At 55.5% G+C, this 449-nt stretch overlaps 1 protein-coding gene across 1 annotated transcript in view; it reads left to right on the forward strand.

The window, feature by feature from the left end:
• Window positions 1-449, forward strand: part of LOC104468097 (ubiquitin-conjugating enzyme E2 Q1-like) — a gene marked incomplete at its 5' end in the record, with an annotated part of 1,027 nt that overhangs the window by 172 nt on the left and 406 nt on the right. Inside the window, 2 exons of the mRNA XM_010082113.1 lie at window positions 29-119; window positions 210-268. Of these exons, the coding sequence (XP_010080415.1) occupies window positions 29-119; window positions 210-268 (150 nt within the window). The remainder of the gene's footprint in view (window positions 1-28; window positions 120-209; window positions 269-449) is intronic.

A 449-nucleotide genomic window follows, 5' to 3' on the forward strand; every position in this document is an offset into this window, starting at 1 on the left:
GACTCGGCGGGTTTTTCTCCTCCGGCAGGGTTGACGAGGATAGCGCTTTGCACAACGATCTCCAGATCCTCAAGGAGAAGGAAGGAACCGATTTCATCCTCCTCAACTTCTCCTTTAAAGTGAGGCTCCCCGCACCCCCTCCCCAAATCCCACCAGCTTCCAGGAGCCGTCAGACCTTCCTCAGCGGCTTCTTGCTTCTCTCCCCTCAGGATAACTTTCCTTTTGATCCACCGTTCGTGAGGGTCGTGTCCCCGGTGCTGTCAGGGGGGTAAGTGACCTTTTGTCTCTGCTCACCGAGGTCGCCAGCGCCGCGTTTTCACCGGGAATTCACCCCGGTGCCGCGCAGTCACGTCATCTCCCTGGCACGAGTTACCAGTCGCTCTCCTGGGAAGCATAGAGAATTTTTTTGGATTATTTTTCCATCTGAGATTTTTCCTGAGGACACGGCT

The sequence above is a fragment of the Pterocles gutturalis genome, unplaced genomic scaffold, assembly GCF_000699245.1.
Source record: "Pterocles gutturalis isolate BGI_N339 unplaced genomic scaffold, ASM69924v1 scaffold15049, whole genome shotgun sequence".
NCBI classification, from domain to species: Eukaryota; Metazoa; Chordata; class Aves; order Pterocliformes; family Pteroclidae; genus Pterocles; species Pterocles gutturalis.